The following is an 18,118-nucleotide window of genomic DNA, read 5'->3' on the forward strand; positions in this document are numbered from 1 at the left end:
TTATCACTAGGAATTCAGTATTAAGGTAGCAGTGAAGAGTACCTAGCCAAACTACTAAGGTTCTAAGCCTGCCAGTGCTACCTGATGGACATGTATGTAACCTTAGCTTTTTTGTGACACAGTCTGTCCATTTTAGAATGGGAAGACAGCAGTACCACACATGAGTTTCCTGGGATAACACTATTATGTAATTTACAGGATTAAATAATGAGTTGTAAAGAATTCAGAAAAGCTCTTGATACATAGTAAACCCTCAAATGTTACTATTATCAGTTGATAGGTTCCTAGTGAAAGTAGTTTTAATTATATCTTAAATAAAACATAAATTTAAAATTTAACGGTAAAGTCATATGAATATTATCAGCGTGGTAAATAAAAGTGATTGAATAATTAAAAATGCATCTAACTTTGCTTACTTCATTTTGGAATATTTTATTAACTACATTGATTGGTGATTCTGTGTGATGAGCTGTATTTTAGACTATATATACAAGTGTGTGGACATTTAGTGTTTTTCTTTTGAACTTTATACATTGTTATTCCTTTTAAGTCCATTCAGAGCCAAAATGTCAAAAGACAATTAGCAGTGAAAATATCTTGTTACCTGTGTCTTGGGATAAATTAACTAAACAGTGAGCCTATTAGATAATAATTATGTGGCAATTGAAAGTTGAGTGTCTTTCAAGATAGAAATAGGCCTCAAGAAAAAGGCTTTATTCTGTTATTCCTGGAAGTCTTGTTTGGTTAAATATTTCTTTGTACTTTGTTTAGTTTTATAGCAAACTGCATAACTTTTCAGACCTGAAATATTTTATTAAAGTTTATGTTTGTGCCTGTCACTTCCACAGAAAGACATAAAAGAGATAATCAAATTTGCATCCTCCATATTCTACACGCTATTTAGAAGACTTAATTTGTCATACTAAACAGCCATACATGTTGCTACTTTTATAGAAGTTTCTTATAAATCTCAAGTCAGAAATAACAGTACATTTTTTCATGAGCTTAAATTGTTTCTAAATTTGGAAATCTCCAAGATGGTAAGAAATAGTTATATTTCCAAAATAAGCTGTGATACTTCACAATAATGTACCATGTTCTTGAGATACAGGTTAGGAGGCCTGTGTTTCCTGGGCTCTGTACATATTCTAGTCTGCACTTCACGCTAAGGTATCAGGACAGTAACCCTCACTGTGTGCTTTTGGAGTATGACAGGTTTATTGAACAGGTCATCTAGTTAACTAATTTCTTGAATGACACTCCAGTAAATAAGAGGTGATAAAATTGTCCTCTTGAGGGACAGCAACACTAACATTGCATAACTGTTGAGTCTGAAATCAAAATAAGCCCTAAACTAAGAGCTCAGATGAAGTTTTTCTGTGCATATATGTCTATATCTAGAAGTCAAAACTGGATTCTCACTCTTAGTAGATGAGCTACTTATAACTAAGACAAGAGCCAACACACAATCTCTGCAAGATATTTGGATACATAAAAGGGTCTTGATTAGAGTATTTGCTGAGATAGTGAAAGTAACAAATCATGTCACATTCACATATTTCTCAGTCCCCTTCTGGTGGCAGTACGTTATATGCTCTCATAGTGTCTTCTTAAAGGGACTGTGCTGAAGTGGCTAAAATGCAATCCTAGACATTTAATTTTTAACAGTTTTCTAAGGGGATTTTAATGTGCCTTTTTCATAGTCTATCAGATATACATTGATTAGATAAAAATCCCATATTTTAATGATTCCACAATAATGATCATCTTTGCTCTCAGTATTTAGTCAGACAAATATTATAGTATAAAAATGCTGGCTAACAGCAATTAGACAAGAGAAAGAAATTAAAGCAATAAAGATAGGAAAGGAAGAAGTTAAACTATCATTATTTGCTGATGATATGATACTCTACATTGAAGATCCAAAAAACTCCACCAAAAAACTTCTAGACTTAATTGACAGATTCAGTAAAGTATCTGGATACAAGGTGAATACCCAAAAATCAATAGCCTTTATATACACAAATAACAGACAGACAGAAAGAGAAATAAGGGAAAAAATTCCTTTTACAATAGCATCCAAAAAAATGAAGTATCTAGGAATCAATCTAACAAAAGAAACAAAAGATCTCTACACTGAAAACTACAGCACTCTGAAAAAAGAAATCGAAGAGGATATAAAAAAATGGAAAGATATCCCCTGCTCCTGGGTAGGAAGAATCAACATAGTGAAAATGGCCATACTACCAAAACTGTTATATACATTCAATGCAATGCCAATTGAAATTCCAACACTATATTTCACAGAACTAGAAAAAAGAATCCAAAAATTCATTTGGAACCACAAGAGACCTAGAATAGCAAAAGCCATTATAGGCAACAGTCACATGGCACCAGGTGTAACAATTCCCAATTTGAAACTATACTACAAAGCCACTGTGATAAAAACAGCATGGTACTGGCAAAGAAATAGGCCTGAGGATCAATGGAACAGACTGGAAGACACAAAAACAAATGCAGATGTACTCAGCTACCTCATCTTTGACAAAGGAGCTCACCATCCTCAGTGGAGGAAAGATAGCCTCTTTAATAAATGGTGTTGGAGAAACTGGATATCAACCTGCCACAGATTAAAATTAGACCCTTATCTTTCGCCATGCACTAAATTAAAATCCAAATGGATTAAAGATCTAAATATTAAAACAGAAACATTAAACTTGCTGGAAGGTAAGTTAGGCAGAACTCTGGAAGACATTGGTATAGGAAAAGACTTTATGAACAAATCCTCAGTAGCACAGGAACTAGCAGAAAGAATCAACAACTGGGATCTCATCTTACTAAAAAGCTTCTGTACTTCAAAAGAAACCATTAGCAGAACTAAGAGACAATCTACAATGTGGGAAAAAATTTTTACCAGCTGTACCTCAGACAAAGGACTATTATCAAGGATATATAAAGAACTCAAAACAATCAGTCCCCCCAAATATAAAGACCCGATCCAAAAATGGGCATCCGAAATGAACAGACATTTCTCATACAAAGAAGTAAAAGCAGCAAGAAAATATATGAAAAAATGTCCCACATCACTGGTCATTCGAGAGATGCAGATGAAAACGTCACTGAGATTCTACCTCACCCCACAAAGAATGGCTGCTATCAAGAAATCACACAATAACAAATGTTGGCGGGGTTGTGGGGAGAAAGGAACCCTCCTCCATTGTTGGTGGGAGTGCAGACTAGTGCAACCACTATGGAAATCAATATGGAGATACCTCAAAGAGCTTGGACTGGAGATTCCATTTGACCCAGCCATCCCTCTGTTGGGTATCTTTCCGAGAGAACTAAAAGAATCATATCACAGAGAAGTATGTGCACCCATGTTTATAGCGGCACAGTTTGTAATAGCTAAATCTTGGAAACAACCTATTTGCCCATCCGTTGGAAACTGGATAAAGAAGTTGTGGTTTTTCTATAAAATGGAATATTACTCAGCCATAAAGAGCGAGAGAATAGATTCATTCATAGGAAAATGGATACATATTGAAGATATACTCCTAAGTGAAATAAATAAGTCCCACATGTGTAAATACCAAATAGTTTCCCTGGTGTGAATATTCTGCAACAATGCATAAGATTCTAATAAGATTACTGACATTTAGAAATGGGAGGAAAGGAGCTAAAGGTGTAGGGAAGGTGTGATACGTAGGGGAAGAACAAAAAGGGAAAAGAAAAAAATGTGAGAGAATGAAAAGATGAAAATAAAGTGTTTGTAGAGGGGGAGGGGAGGAGGGGGTGAAGGGAGGGCAGAGGTAAGGGGAAAAAATGAGAATCAAGGCTTGCCATGTAAAGGTACATGATCCCAACAATGAATGTAACTGTACTGTATCCCTAAATGTACCAATAAACTCAATAAAAAAAAAAATGCTGGCTAAACCACAGTATATTCTGTGTCTGCCATTTTTTTCACAGCATAGTATAATACTGTTGACCCTTTTTTTGCACATAGTAAATACAGTTCTTGAATGAAGATGACTTGGGGAAATACTTCGCTGGCTATACTCATGAGTTCTTTTTAAAAATATATTGATCATTTGTAAATTCTATAAAAGCTACATTTCCAATTTGTAGTAATGCATCTAAGATGTTTTCATTAAACTTGATCTAAAGACAACCATATAAACCACCTTGATTCAATAGCAAGTTGTGATGAGTTTTTCCTGCTTATTTTAATATTTTAGTTAATTTAGGACGGCAAATTTCAAGTTTTATTTTTGACAAAAATCTATATAGAAAATTAAAAACAGTGTTTAGAAGATTAAAAAATTAACATCTCAATACACTTAAGTTTTCATGGGTACCTGCGTTGTTAATTTTAAAAAATAAACTTTATTGTCATTGTCTCATATCACATTGTGATCTTGTAATCTAGGAACTAAAGCTGTTTTTTCATTTTGTTGTAGTTCAAAATAATTTAGTAAATATACTTAGACCTAAATGCTTTAATTTTTCTGTATTAAATACTGTGCCCAATATTATTTGTTAATTACCCTCCCCAGCCACACACCCCCATTTTTTGGCTTTTCAAATAGCTCCTGAATCTTCAAATTCCTCTTTCTTGTTTCTCTAAAGGTCGATTAAGCTACCCACATCCAGGAACTGACAATCTGCTGATGCTAAATGGTAAGTCTTATAAAAACATTTTGTATGTCTTACTGGGTCATATAAATAAAGATAACTAAATACATGTTTCTCTAAACCTTCTCTGATGCACACAGTTTAGTCACTTTATAACAATAAAATAAAGCTGTTGCCAGGCCTCGTAACAAAACCCTGTGGTCCCAACTGCTTGAGAGGTTGAGATGGTAGGATTGCTTGGGGCAGGCTCATCAGTGTGAGACCAGTCTCGGCAACAAAGCAAGACCTTATCTCAAAAAATGAATACAGCAAAGCCATGGCTGTACCTTTGCAGAGAGCAGAATTAATAATCTGAGTATATTCTGTTTGGTTAAGTTGTATTTGAAGTATATTTGTGACAGTTTGAGTTAATTCAGTGATCACAGATTTTGATGTAGTCCTTTGAATGTTAGCTTTTCAACTTAAGGTATGACCTTAGTTTCCCCACTTGTCAAATGGAAATATAATCTCAAGATTTTATATGAGAATTAAATGAGATAAAGTTTGAAAAGTACCTAGAACCTGTTACTTAGTATAAGCTCTTGTGTTTATGTTTAACTAAAGAATATACTTGGTGATTCTGTAAATGTAATAATCACATTAACTTAATGTATTCTAACTACACAGCTTCCATAGTTAAGTTCATCCATTAGGAGAAGAATAAACTTCCATTCAAGTTTGTTTTCTCTTGGTCAAGTATTAATATATAGAGAGAGTCACAGTACTTGGCACCTCCACGATTGCATGCATCAGAATAGAGGTTTAAAATATTTTTCACACAAGTATTTTTAAACTGTAGGTTAGTTGGGAAAGGGAAATAAGAAATAAAAATCAGTTTATTTTAAAAAATACATTAGAATGGCTTGCTTGACTCTTCTTTATCAGTGAAACTTTGTTGAAATAATATGGCAATTAAGTTTGCAAAACAAAGGTTGATAATAAAGTCAGGGCAAAACTAGACCATGTAGACTAATATCATGTGAAGATGACTAGTGACAGAATAAGGCCTATGCTACGTGGGAGATTATCAGAGTAGACAGAATTTAGAATGAGAAAAAGAATACAAAATGCAGAGTGTTAGGGGAGGTGACTGATAGTGTTTCAACACTTGATTCGCATATATTGAGTTGTCTACCACAAGACAGTATGGACCAGTGGAGGCGAACCTGTGGCACATATGTATCTCTAGTTATCATTGACACCTAAAAGGTTCGCTGTTGCTGGCCTAGACGAAGGTGAGCCTAGATTAAGGTCAGCCTGGACTGACTAGAAATTTCATTGAGAGACTTTTTGGAGCTCAGCTCTGGCTCTAAATATTATATATCACTAAAAATGATACTGTTGAAATTGAAATTGTAAAACTAAGCATAGCTTGCTTTTATTGTTCCTGTGACTTAGTTTGTAAAATAATGACAGGCTTAGGTAACAATGAATTATTTATGTATTAGTTCCTCTGAAACACTCTACATAGTAAGTAAAGAACATTCATGTATCTATTTTAACTTCTGAAAAAGCACATATAGTTAAAGTAGTTAAAGTCCATTTGAAGGAAAGTACTTCATGAGATAATATTTTAGACTGTCTACAGATGTTCCTAGATTGCTCAGTGGATAGAAAGCTAGAATAATTGCAATAAAACGTCAGTTATATATAAGCAAAAGTTTAGCAGTCAGACTGCTTTTGCAAATTAGATTTTTGGCTATACTAATTGTTAAACTGATGATTTTGTCAGTTGCCAGAAGCCTCTATCTAGATGTTAGGTTGAAAAGTGTTTTATAACACAGAAGACATAAAAGTATTTGATTTCAGGCAAGAGTTACATCTTGTGGCCAAAACTATTTTTGTATTATGTGAGCACTCTTCAGCAGTCTGCCATTTGGAGCTACAATGCATACTTACTGCAGGAACCTCTAAAATGTGAACTTCTGGCAAGGGACCAGAGAAGGAAAAGAAAAGAGATAATGGAATTAAGACATCAAACTGTATTTACGTCAGGAAGAGAAACAATTTGATTCAAGGAGGAAAAATATCTTATTTGAGATGATTGGCTGAGAGAGGAAGCAGGAGCCACATAATTGGGTATATTTGTGGAATACGGAAGTGGTAAATAGTAAAAATTTAAATAATTTGAGTAGATGTCCAAGTCATTTAGGAGAGAACTTGGCAAAGAGAAGAGAACTAAAAAGTAAGGGAGATTTTTTGAGCTGCTTTTTAAATACATGTAAATCAGTTATATACTGTATGTATTATCTCCCTGGGAAATATGGAAATTAAGTGCTGGTAGTACAGGGCTCTGCCTTTGCTAAATATTTATCAAATATTACTGACAGATTAAAGGAAGTGTGGCATCTCAGTATCTAGGATTACTTTTTATCCTTTTAAAGGCATATTATATGGTAGTTGGCTAAGTTAGTTGCATTATTTACTCTATAAGGCATAACTAAGATTGACTTTAAAACTGGTATCTAGTAATAAATTTTGTATCACTTTTAGAGCAGTTTAGCAGTAGTCAGCATTGATTGATACCATAGACACTGAAGCCAATTTGTGTTTTCTGTCTGTGTAGTCTTGAATAGCTTACCTTACTTCACTTGGACTTAAGTTTCTTCTTATTTATTACAACATCTTGCCTGCCTGGGATGGGAGACTGTTATAAGTGAATCATTCGTGTGAAATATTTAGAACAGTTTCTGAGAGTAAATAATAGCTGGGCATAATGGATCACTTGACCAAAATAACTTTATAAGAGTAAATTCATGATCTGTTAATAGATACACAAAGAAATGTACTCATCAATAATATTGTTAATGCCTGCATATATATATATGTTAAATACCCAGCTGTTTATTTTTGCTTAAATAAGGTTAATTTTTGATAAATGCTATTATAAAATAAGTATATGTGAAATTTGATGTTATAAATACAATTTTTATGCAAAACGTCCTTCCCCCATTTTTTCCTAAATGTTCCAAATTAGAGGAGCGGACTGAAGAATTCTTAAAAACATGGTAGTCACTTAACGAGTTACTTTACTTACTAGGAGTTTCTGATACTGTGATTCACTGTTACAGTGGAACGTAAACTAGAAATTCACATAAAAACAGTGGTAGAAAATTGAATATAAACACCGTCATTTAGTGAGATTGTTAACAGATTGTTTATTTTCATGACAGGGAGTAGGAAATGTTTTATGTGGTTTAGCTTCACCTGTAATCAGTTTTACTTATGATAATGTAAGGAGTTGGCCTCCTGAGAAGTTACCCCCAAAATAAATGGAATAGTTCTTTACAGGATTCTAAAATTACTCAGCTATGCAATAATTGAAGAATTTTTCTAAATAATTATATACTCCAGCCGAAGAATGAGATGAAATTTTCACTGTTTTAATACTGATTAGTGGTAGCTAAGACAAAAAGTTAAGAACATAAACTGGTCATGATGTCATTAACTTTCTCAGTAGGTCAATATTTATGTGCTACATTATCATCACTTGGCTTTAAACTTGATGAAAATAGTTTCATTTTCTTTAAAAATCTTTAACTCTCTAGTCTAGAACATACATGAATAAAATTCTCCAAAACAAACTTATATTGGATTCATATCTTAGGCCATTCTTTGGAATGAGCAGGAAACCTTACTCATGAGACTTGTGAGGCATTTGGGCATGTGTTGCCCATTTCCAGGCTTGAGGAATTTATCCTTCTGTAGCCTTTCTTGATAACTGTGTCAAAATGAAAACATGGAAACAAAGTCTGTGAATAGGGAAGGGTGGAGGGGGTAAAGGGAGGGCAGGGGAATGGGGGAAAAAATAAAAACTAAGATGCATCATGTAAAGGTACGAGATCCCAATCGATTGTATACCTAAAATCTACCATTAAACTTAATATAAATAAAGTTCTTAACAAAAAAATTACTGTCTATCTGATTTTCCATAGTCAGGTTCCCAGTGCCAGTAAACATCTTATGAAGACCTTTATAGCTCTTAGAAGACTTCGACAATAAAATTCCAAATACTTCCACTTTTATCCTCATTTTAAATTAATATGTAGGTGGCCTGGAGATTTAGCTCAGTGGTTCTGCCACCTGCCTTGCAAGTTTGATCCCCAGGACCAGAAATAATAATAATAATAATAATAATAATAATAATAATAAAAGTAAACTATGAAATCAATCTACCAGGCACATTGAGGTCATTGGAGCACAAGGGCAGGCCAGGTTACAGAGATACAGAAGCAGCTGTTCATTCAGAAGACTCTGATATAAACCATGTGTTTATTGACTCATTTTTTGGAGATATAAGAATTAATTTTTGTTTTTCCTACTTTTTAGTATAGAGGAAATAATAAACTATTTCCTCAGTTATAGACACTTTCTTTATATTAGATAAAGCCTTAGTATAAAATTAAAAATAAATTTTGTAAAACTTCTTAAGAGAGTACATTTAATGATGTAAAACCAGAAATAAATAATAATAATAATAATAATAATAATAATAAAAGTAAACTATGAAATCAATCTACCAGGCACATTGAGGTCATTGGAGCACAAGGGCAGGCCAGGTTACAGAGATACAGAAGCAGCTGTTCATTCAGAAGACTCTGATATAAACCATGTGTTTATTGACTCATTTTTTGGAGATATAAGAATTAATTTTTGTTTTTCCTACTTTTTAGTATAGAGGAAATAATAAACTATTTCCTCAGTTATAGACACTTTCTTTATATTAGATAAAGCCTTAGTATAAAATTAAAAATAAATTTTGTAAAACTTCTTAAGAGAGTACATTTAATGATGTAAAATGATTCCTTTCAATCTTGGACTTTTATACTTTTTGATAGACTACATTTCTAAGAACTCTCAATACATATATTCATTGAAGATTTATTCAACAGTGAATTTTTTACAGGTCCAAACAAAAGTCTGTTAATACAAATAAAGATCTTAGTTTTTTAACAGTCATTATTTGGTTATTGTCTTAATTTTATATATTAATTCTAGGATAAAAACAATTGTGTGTTCAAATTGGGGAGGAAGAGTTTTATATTATCAAGTTGTAGATCTTATCAAACTAGTTTCTCATGAGAAAAAATTGCCATTTTTTCTCCTTAGTAATGATGTAAACTGTTAGTAATAAATTGAAACGCCTTTCTACTTTATATTTTTACAGTAGTTAACATATGTACCATTATTCTATGATATTAACAGTAATTTGCATATGAATCCCTGTGAATCTCAGAAGTAGACACATCTGACGAATAGAAAGCACTATTAGCTTCAGTGTACCTTAGCCATTTCTCTAAGCAGTTTTGAACAGGCACTGATAGTTTACATACCTCCTTCCCCACTTCAGGTTAGTAAGGGGTTACCACTCCTCTGTATCTTCCAGTACTACTCTCATAGAGGGCTTGGTGTAAGATGGATTGAGTCGGAATAGCTTCTTGTTGGACAATATGACCTATCAGTATCTGTAATGAATTGAAAAACAAATTAATTTAGATTGTTTTTATTCATTAAGAAAAATATTTGGGATGCTGTTTAACTGAAAATTGTATGTTCCTATCAAAATGAAATGAAGCAAATATTTAAGTGAATTTTCAATCTGAAGGAGAATAAATTGTGTATAGCCTGTTATATGGTACTCATGACATATACATTGTATCTGTAATGAAAGTGCATTGTTAATGGTAAAACATTATGTGATTGTTATCATAGCTCTGAAGGTAGCACTAATTTTCATGTGCCCACATATCTTTTTATATCACAAATATTTGTACATGTGGGCTTATTTTTAGTTCTGACATTTTACAATTTCTCCTTTGTTTACATGCAGCAAGGAGTTATGGGCGAAGACGAGGTAATTCATTTCTGTTTGCTATGGTGTAACTGTTTCTTACTGGGTTTTCCTGATCAGTGTCAGAATTAATTATTCCAGATAATTAATGCAGTATCTGAAAACTCATAGGAGAGCTAAGCTTTGATGTGAGCACTTACAAAAGTTTTTAATTCTAACTCTCTAAATCTTTAAGGTCTATTTTCATACTAATTATATAATTATTTAATAAAACTGTTCTACTTAACTATATACAAATTTTTAACTTTTAAAAAAGCTATTTCTGTATCTCTTAAAGCTGCTGTTTATAGTTTGCGTAACAAATTTGTCACTATAACTGTTAGTAAGGGTGGCATGCAGTGTGATTTTTTTTGTTCTCCAAACTAACAGATTATTAAAATTAAATTTAAATTATTACATTATGTAATTTATAACTGGATTATTTTATATGTTTGACTCAGTTGAAAATAGCACATACACTAAGTAAATTACTGCGAACACTGATTAGTAGAAATCATGCTGCTAATGTTTTTCTGCCTTCTGAGACTGCGGTCCTCTCTAACACCCACTTCCCTTTCGCCCCTTCCCTCCCTCCCTCCCTCCCGCTCCCTCGCTGAAGGGTTCCCCGGTGTTCTGGCCTCCCGAGAGTGAAGCTAGGGTTATATGATGCGGGAGTGTCACTGAACTCCCTAGGAAGGCATCTGACGTTTCCTGTGACTAAAACTTTGCCTCTCTCTTTTTCACGTCTAGAAATTGAGAAGGAGAAAAGTAGAATGAGAGGAAGCAAAAGTAGCTTAACACTGCTAGGCTGTGCACTAAGTAAGCAGTAACACGGTACTTACGTACTTCTGGTTGTTATTTGTGCCGCACGGAATAAAAAGCGTTCATTCTCCCTGACCTCTAGAATCTTCAAGTCATGGAGGATGAGCAGTAATCAGAATGCCCTGAGATAAGCGTTGCGTATGTGTACCAGTGCTTCAGTTTCTTCTCACCTGGTCATGAATGTGTGTGCTTTGAAAACGAACAAGCAAGACTGTTTGCCACCACTGCGGAGCCAAACTAGATTTCAGACTCTTATGTAGTAGTTCCTGTTTCATATTTCAGATCATTTGAATTCTACATCGTAATTGCAATTGTTTCTTCAAATGCTTGATGAAAACTTTTGCTTCTTCATTTTAACTAAAACATTAGAAGAGACCAAAACTCGAAGCTTAGAAAACAGGCTGAGTAACTCTGAAGACTGTTATTAGCAAGCTGAGGAGAGGGTAGGAAAGCTTTGAACTTTAGTACCTTTTTTTTTTTAGGTCTGTAGACTAACTTACTTCACTATGCACTTCTCTTGAAACCACCACCCATGTTTACCAGTCTGATTTTTAGGTATTTTGCAACTGTGGAGGAATGTAGGATTCTTTTCTTGTTAAAAACCTTTCATCTTTTAACATTAGTGACTTATGTTTAGTTTGGCATACTCCAATATAAATATCATGATCTAGTAAATTCCTACAAAGAGAGTAACAGTAAGGCTGTTATTTATCTTCTTAAATCTCAGTTCAGTAGTCATAGATGGTGATGATGGTAGTAAGAAAAAATAAAAATGTATTTTCCCATTTTTAGGAACTTGCTACCATTTTTATCCATCTCTGTCCCCTGGAACCTATGAAGGCATCCCCTTCAGAACTACCTTACTCACACAGTTTAAGGCTTCAGGATAAAAGCTTCATTTGAAACAGGTCTGACAGTTTCATACATACTTGGCTTGGCAGAAGAGGCAGTTGATACCTGATTTTTCTCTCAGATTATGTGGCATCACTGTAGTATTTTAGTTGGTTCTCCCGGCATTTTGGGAATCTAAACTCCCAAGGACTTCCTTTTATGTGCTTCATGCTTTAGATTTGATCCACCAAAGAAACTGCATTTATTCATTTTCTTTTTAGAAAAAATGAATCTCATATCTTCCATTCACATGAGATGTGTCACAGTGAGTTGGTATAGTTTTTGCTTCCAGCACAGTGGTGAGAGAACAGTATTCAGTTCCCTTTCCACTGCGGGGGACTGGTTTCTTCTTACTTGCCACCTCTGACTCACCTTTCAGTCCAGCACAAGGTGCTGTTTTCATTTAAAAGAATTCTAAGTTGACTACAGTTAAACCACATTACTACCAAAATGACTTTATAAATATTTTAAATTTGCTTAAGATAAAGATGAGCTTTAAATCAAACTGGTCCCAGGTATTGATTTAGGAATGCCGATAACTTTGGAATAATAAAAATGTAATAATATTGGAAATAAGAAAAAAAAAAACTAAGGCTTTCTTTCCCTGCGTTTCATTTGTAACCAGCTACTTCCTACTCCTGGGTTTCTCTGTCCTCTGGGAGCCAGAGTTCTGCTACTTGAGAGCTGCCTGGGAGACAGCATCAGGGGAAGGAAGACACACGTAGGAAGCTGCCAGTGACACCTGGAAAACTACCTCTTTTGTCACTACTCTTTGTTCGTTCTTTTTCATTCCATCCTGAGAGGGCACATACTGCTCTGGGTTAGAGCAGAGTAGGGCATCATGCAGGGAGGTGTGAAGTGTAATTTAAGCTCTTTCACTCAACTTAATATATTACTGTATTGCAGCCTGTCCTTTTAATCCTCTATTAATCCTCTTCCTGCTATGCTCCAGAAAGAATAAAAATGTAGAGAGTATTTTAAGTCATTGCAATAATATATTTAGTGGTACTAAGCCCCAGAAAGCAATCTTTTCTAGCAGATTAAACTCAAAAACTTGAGTTGGTAGATTAAATACAGTATGAAAAGATAAGAGAAATAATTTTAAAGTGAGGCAAATTATGGAAGTTCAGCTACCAACATTTGATTATTCAGTTACACACGACCATTAGTAAGGAATTACTGACACTGTATGTCTGACACACAGTCTTTGATGTATAATTTCAGTAATTATCAGAGAATGGCATGATCTTTAAAGCATGAAAAAGTGCCAGGATAATATTTTGTCACAGGGGTCAGCAAACAGCGTCCCACAGGCCATGCTTCCTGTTTTTATAAACAGTATTTATCAGAACACAGTTATTATTTACCCATTTGCTTCCTTTTTGCCTGGCTGCTTTGGGGCTACAATGATGGCACAGTTGAGTCATTGAACAGAGTGCATGTAGCTTGCAAAGCTTAAACTCTTTATTTTCTAGCCATTTAAAGAAGAAAAATTGCTGTCCTTGTTCTCCCTTCCCTCAAAAGATTGCACTACAGGGCCGGGGATTTAGCTCAGTGGTTCTGCCACCTCTGCCTTGCAAGCACAAGGACCCCAGTTTGATCCCCAGTACCCCCAAAAAATAAAAAAGTAAAAGATTGCTCTACACTTACACTCAGCCATACCAAATTTTAAAAAAAACAAAATTTTAATGAATTTAATTTTAAGGTAAATATATGTAAAAATTAAATTCACAAAGCCATCGGCTGATTATGGACTGAAAGCCCTATGAACTTTAAGCCAAATAAACCCCTTCCCTTCTAAAATAAAATAAAATAAAAGTGATAGATTAAAGTTAATTATCTTAGTTTTCTGGTATTAGAAAGTGGCAGACCTATTATTGGAGCTAGATGTTTTAAGTTATATGTGCATAATATTCTCAGTTGTTTGGAGCAGCATACCAGTCAGTGAGTCTATTTGATTAGACAGATGGCACTCAAGAGAAATCCATTCTGAGCTTCCTTCCCTCTATTACTTTGATAAATTTTAAGTCTTATTTATTAAATAAAAATCATGTCATCACACTGGTAAGTTATCTACCCTTGACTAAAAGATAAAAGTATTCATATTAATCTTTAATTTCTACACTTTTTGTATTTTTATTTCATAACATTCAGTAAATAAAATTATGAGATGGTCTATTGAGTTCAAGAAACCATGCTTAGATTCAAGCTAGAAATCAACTGTATTTCCGCAAACATTTTCTTTTCATCTCCTGCCTCCCCCTGTTGATGTTTTGGAAATGTGTTTACTGTGAGATTCTAGAATAAGGCTGAAGTTCGAAAGGTCAAGTCTGGTAGTTAACGTTTGGGAGCAGTGGTGCAGCCTCCAGTATCTGCAGCCGCGGCTTCTCTGGTCTGCATACGCGTGTTCTACGAAGAGACCTACGTAAACGGGGGCCAGACTTTAGGGCAAGGCCACGAGTCTACCACACCCTCATGAGAACAGGCTATTTCAGTTTAGGAACTCACGGTACAGTTTCTGTTCCATAGAACAACAGTTCTTATAGAAAGAGTGAAATTCCTGTGTTTTTTGTTTGTTTGTCTTGGTTTGGGCGAGTAGATTTTCACCAAAACTACTGTGATTTACTTCATTTTGGTTGGTGAGTAGATTGATATACCATACTTTTACCCATTCCCTATTGAAAGACCTTCCAGTTGGCCACTTGGAGCTTGGCAAAGCTTCCATGAATATTTGTGTACCCTTTGTGTGCTTGTGTGGACAGAAATGATTGGTTCATTGAATAATTGTATGTTTAAATTTATTAGAAACTGCCAATTTTATACTCCAAAGAATATGAACCTGACTTTAGATTATTGACATTTTTATTTTATCCATTCCGACAGGTTTATAAGTAGTGTCTCAATGCTCAGAAAAATGCTGAAACATTTTTTATATACTTACTGCCCATTCCACTTAATTATGATGTGTTTTCCAGTTTTTTATGTATTTTTATTCTTCCAAGATGTTAAGATTTTTGCATCTTTGTTTATAAGGAGTATTGGCATATAAGTTTTCTTTTAATATTGTCAAGTTTTAGTATCACAGTTATAAATACAGAAGTTTTTCCTCTTTTATAGTCTCAAAGAGAGTGTCTATAACTGCAGTTAACTTCTTTTTCAAAAGTCTAGCTCATTCACCAGTAAAGCCATCTAGGCCTGGAGTTTTCTTTGTTGGAAGGTTTTTTTGCTTTTTCGTTGTTTTCAAGCCATAATTTTACTATATTCTTTAACAGCACTATTCAAATTTTATTTTTCTTCTTGTACCAGTGTTGAAAAGGTTACGTTTTTCCAGGGATTTGTTCATTTCCTTTGGTAGTTAAATTTCTTAGCGTAAAATTGTCCATAATAATCCTTTTATTTTAGTCTTTACTGTCTGTAAATTTTGTTTTGATTGATGGTCCCTTTGTTATACATACTATTTGGTAATTTGAGTTTTCTTTTTCTCTTGAGCTTTGCCTAGAGGTATCAATTTTATAAGCTTTCAAAGAATCAAGTTTGTCATTATTGATGTTTTTTTAATATTAGCCTCTGCTTTCTGTTTCATTAGTTTTTTAATTTCATGTATTTTTTTAATTTAATTTGCTATTTTCTTCAATCTTTTGTGGTAGAAACTTGAAGAATTTAAGTAATTCTGGTTTGCTAAAGTGCATTTAAAGCTATAATTCTTCCTTTAGCTGTGGCTTTTGCTGCATCTCATAGAATTTATGTTGTATTTCCCTCATAACATATTTTTATTCCTCAAAGTAGAAGAACCTGAAAATATGTGTACATCATTCTTAGAAAGCATGTTTGAAGTACACTGTACATGCTAGGCATAATTTGTATTGTGGTTCTTATATGGTTATTAATTTGGGTTGTAGGGAAGGCTAATTTGCAAGATAAAAAGTAGTTTTTGTTGGTGATTGACACTCTTAACTCCTCTTCAAATTGAGCATACAATCCATGCTTTTAACAGCTTCTTGAAGGAAGGAGGTAGGTGGTGAAGAAGCTTTTTGGTGTCTCCTGTGTGAAATGTTCTCAGCCTTTCTGTTGCATCCTCTGATAACTGAACTTTGATGAATGGATTATAGATTGTTTTCGTAGTACTAACTCTAATAGATTACTAATAATACAGTGTGGTTATTGCAATCTATTTGTACATAAATATATTTACAATATTACAGTTAACAAAAAGCTTACATTAACTTTCGGCTCCTCTGGCATTGCTTATAGTGATTTATTTTGTCACTGCTTTTGATACTTCTATTTAGATCTCAAATATTTATGATTTGTTTTTTTCTCAAGATAAAAGTCTTTTAGACTTGGTTGAGTGGACTGCTAAGTTTATATATTAGGATACTTTGAAATGAAATAATTTCCAAGATATTGGCATGGCTGAAATAAGTACAGCATTTAGATTCATCATTTTTCCCCTAAAACTTATTTAGTACACATGTTTTTCTCTACCCTGGCCTTTTAAAATACACAATTATACAGAGAAAAATCTAATCTCTAGAAGTTGAACTGAGTGAGGTTCATTTTATTTAGTAAAAATACAGATTGAGCATCCCTAACCTGAAAATCCGAAATCTGCACAGCTTGAAACTACAGTATGCAAAACACTCTGGACCCAAATATTTCAGATAAGGGATTATTGATGTATAATTTCATGTTGAAGAGTTTCTTTTAATCTCTCACAAAGAATGTTGACCTCTTTTTCTGTTGGCTCCTATTTCTGATAACAAAAGTATTTGGAAAGCTAAATTGCTACTAACAGCTACTCAGTGAACATGGATATCTTTCAGAACATCCATAAAATAATTCCTGTTTTATATACCAAATATGGTCTTTAGCTGTGTGTTCATTTACACTGCACATGCTTATATCCAGCATCTGCCTGGCTAACTAGCTCATTCAGATATACAGCCTTCTCCTTTTTTCCCCTAACCCCTTAGAAGCAAGAGAGCATATTTTGATAGTGTGCATTTATATCACATCTTATGTATCATATTTTTCAAGATAACATATTGACACTGTGGGTTGAATATGACTTTATAGGTTAAGGCACATGCTACAGATTGTGTGATTGTCTCTTTATCCCCCCAAATCCTTCACTTAATCTTGAAAGAAAAACCTTGTCTATATTCTTACTCTTTTTCCTTCTCTAGGACATTTCTGAGGACCAGTCTTCATTTGATATTTGTACTTGACAAAATTCTAATTATATGTAACTCCCATCAGCTTTACTAAAACTGCTACCTTTAAAGATTCTACATATCCTTAAACATATAAAGTATAATACCATTTGGGAGATTTATTGGACAGACTACCTTATTCTTGCAGTGTCCTTCCTCTGAAGCACTTTGATAGCTTTCTTATGGATTTATGTTATATCTATTAGTCTTAACTTTTCTAAGATGCATTTTCTGAAGGCAGAAGACTGTCTTATATTAGATCATTTTATTTTCTCTGTGATCCCTGCAGTGTTCTAGCAGCAAGGTTGCATCAGAGGATTATATAGGGTGTACCTTGTACAAGGGTGCGCTTCTGAAGGGCAGGCTCAAATGGGGACTAGAGAGCTAGAAGGGATGTCTTTTTTATTTTACACTTTCATGAATTGGCATGCATGTAGTAAGTTACTTCAAGATCTTATATGCAAGTATGATTCATTGCCTTTGTCTTTACTTACTGTAGTCTGCAAGTGAATTTTAATTATGTCTTCTTATCTATTTAGTCTGTGCCACTTGTTTTATGCCACCAGTTTCTAAAGAATTCTCTTGCTAGGGCCGGGGATTTAGTTCAGTGGTACTGTTGTCTACCTTGCAAGTGCAAGGTCCTGAGTTTGATCCCTGGTACCAAAAAAAAAAAAAAAAAAAAAAAAAA

The 18,118-nt window shown here is 33.9% G+C and overlaps 1 protein-coding gene across 5 annotated transcripts in view; it reads left to right on the plus strand.

Moving 5' to 3' along the window:
- The window catches only part of Cpeb2 (cytoplasmic polyadenylation element binding protein 2), a 66,206-nt gene that overhangs the window by 32,199 nt on the left and 15,889 nt on the right, over positions 1 to 18,118 (plus strand). For 3 of the 5 annotated variants that reach the window (XM_019210306.2, XM_010641855.3, XM_019210305.2), the window contains one exon: positions 4,630 to 4,680. In XM_019210306.2, coding sequence (XP_019065851.1) covers positions 4,630 to 4,680 — 51 coding nt within the window. Of the gene's footprint in view, positions 1 to 4,629; positions 4,681 to 10,504; positions 10,529 to 18,118 lie in introns of all 5 variants that reach the window. The other 2 variants (XM_010641854.3, XM_019210304.2) reach the window with 1 other exon arrangement.

The sequence above is a fragment of the Fukomys damarensis genome, unplaced genomic scaffold (assembly GCF_012274545.1).
Source record: "Fukomys damarensis isolate Sample0158 unplaced genomic scaffold, DMR_v1.0_HiC HiC_scaffold_35, whole genome shotgun sequence".
Classification (NCBI taxonomy): domain Eukaryota; kingdom Metazoa; phylum Chordata; class Mammalia; order Rodentia; family Bathyergidae; genus Fukomys; species Fukomys damarensis.